Here is a 2,128-nt window from a genome sequence, read left to right on the forward strand (position 1 = left end):
ATGATATGAATATGACTATTATGAGGATTAAATAAGGCTATATTTATATTTTTTAATATCCATAATATATATATATATGCTTGATGTATATAAAAATGCCTGGCATAAGCCTGACACAAGGTAAGCACTTAAAAATGTTAGCTATTATTATTCTAAATACCCACTGAAAGGGCATACAGAAGTAGGTATTAGGAGTTCAAAAATACAATATCTTTAGTATAATACCTCCCATTCCTACTGGAGATATTTCCATTAACATGTCTCAATAATTCTTAAGCTAAATATGTCAAAACTGAAATCTGTGCTTTCTTGACATAGAATCAATCATTCCTGATATTACCAGTGACACCTCTATATATTCAGCTCTCTGAAATACCAAACAGAATAATTTTACACTTCCCCCAGCCCTCTGTTGTGTCTATCACCATCTCTAGCCAATTATTTTTCTCTAATGTTTCTGCTTCTTCCTTTTCTTTCTTCTTCCTACACTTTTATTCTACTACTAGGCCTCTCTCACTCAGTGCAAAGGTAACCTTACCTAGTTTTTCTTAATCATCCAGGCTTTTGCCCACTCACCTGTTATATCCTGCACCTGAGTATGAGAATTATCCTGTAACACAATTCCATCACTTACTCCCCTGCTTAGCTTTACAAAATTTCTCTCCAATATCAATGATATCAAATCCCAACTCTTTAGGTTGGCATGTAAAATACTTTAAAGGCTTACCCAGTGGTTCTCTTCATTCCCATATCACCAAGATTAGTTCTCACAAATGAGAAAGAAAAATCTGAAGATGGTAATAAAATCTAATCTGAGCATACCTAGCACCTAAATCTTGGTCTCTAATCGCTGTTCTTCAATAGAAGGAATCATATCTTCTTCTTTTTTTGCACACCCAACATCACCAAATAATTTATTTGGAATCAGAATTAAAAGAACACTTGACAGCTGAGAAATGTATGTTTATTCTGATACAGTTGTACAACTAATCTAGGACAAATTACCAAATTAAGTTTACATTCTTTCTTCAGGACTGGGGTTTTTCGATGACTTCAAATTTAGGATCTTCAAATTTGAAGTCCAGGAACCTATTCATGTCTGCTTTACCATACATTTGCTTAAGCTTAAAAAGCTCCCTCTCTAGGTCTTGCTGGTACTCTGGGCCAGTATCAGTGGGTCCTCCAGATGCCTGTTGCTTAGTTCTGTATTCTCTAATCTTGTCCACGAAGAGTTTCTGTACAGGATCAAGTTCCTTATTAAATGACACTGCTGTAACACCAATGTTCCTCCTCAAATGAACTGAGACTGCAGACTGAATGAGAGAGGAAAACCTGAAGAGCCTCTGAAGAATCATGGTGATTTTGTTACTTGCACTCAGTCCCGAGCTGCCAGAGCCTCCGTGGCTGCCACCGTTCTCAGGAATCATATCTTCTTGAAGAAGTATTTGATTCCAGGGCTAGGGCAAGAAATACGCAAGATGAACCTAGGATAGCATGTTATGCTAGAAAGCAAGGAAATGATTTAAATAAATGAACCTTGTCAAAAGAATACAGGATCCAACCTGAGGGACCTCCCAGTGGTCAAAGGTGGAATAATTCAAGCCACAAAATTAATAATAGTAATAATAATATTGGATTTAACCCATGGAATAAACCAATATCCATAATCCATGCATATATACATAAATAAATAAGTAAAGGAGAAGAGACAGCTCTTTCTCACAATGGTATTCCAATCAACAAATGTAGAAGAAAAGAGAGAAATAGAGAACCATCATTAGGCAAACACTGCACTAATAATGTCAGACAAGATCTACCAATGGATACTAAAATTAGGGAGCAATTATTTGAGGAAAAATAAGAATTGCCTAGTCTCAAGCAATCTTCCCCACCCCTAAATACTTATCAACTACAAAGGAAAAGATAGTAATTTTACAGTGGGTAAACCTAGCAGACACCAGTAATAAGATACATTGATATCTTGAACCTCGAGATATGGTGCACTAAGGAGAGAAACATCATTGTTGTGATATTCTAGCCAAAACTGTATAGCCTCATTCCATTATGAGAAAATACTGAACAAATGCAAATTGGGAGATAGTCTACAAAAATAACAGATCGGTAGTTT

The 2,128-nt window shown here is 35.8% G+C and overlaps 1 protein-coding gene across 1 annotated transcript; it reads right to left on the minus strand.

The window, feature by feature from the left end:
• Positions 1-897: 897 nt before the first annotated feature.
• Positions 898-1,442, minus strand: LOC123845463 (ATP synthase-coupling factor 6, mitochondrial-like). Its single transcript, XM_045876216.2, has one exon. The coding sequence runs from the start codon at positions 1,425-1,427 to the stop codon at positions 1,029-1,031; it is 399 nt and encodes a 132-aa protein (XP_045732172.2). The 5' UTR covers positions 1,428-1,442; the 3' UTR covers positions 898-1,028.
• Between the last annotated feature and the right edge of the window lie 686 nt (positions 1,443-2,128).

Source organism: Mirounga angustirostris, unplaced genomic scaffold, assembly GCF_029215605.1.
Source record: "Mirounga angustirostris isolate CCGP_5_RB_7025 unplaced genomic scaffold, mMirAng1.0.hap1 SCAF_6, whole genome shotgun sequence".
Taxonomy (NCBI): Eukaryota; Metazoa; Chordata; class Mammalia; order Carnivora; family Phocidae; genus Mirounga; species Mirounga angustirostris.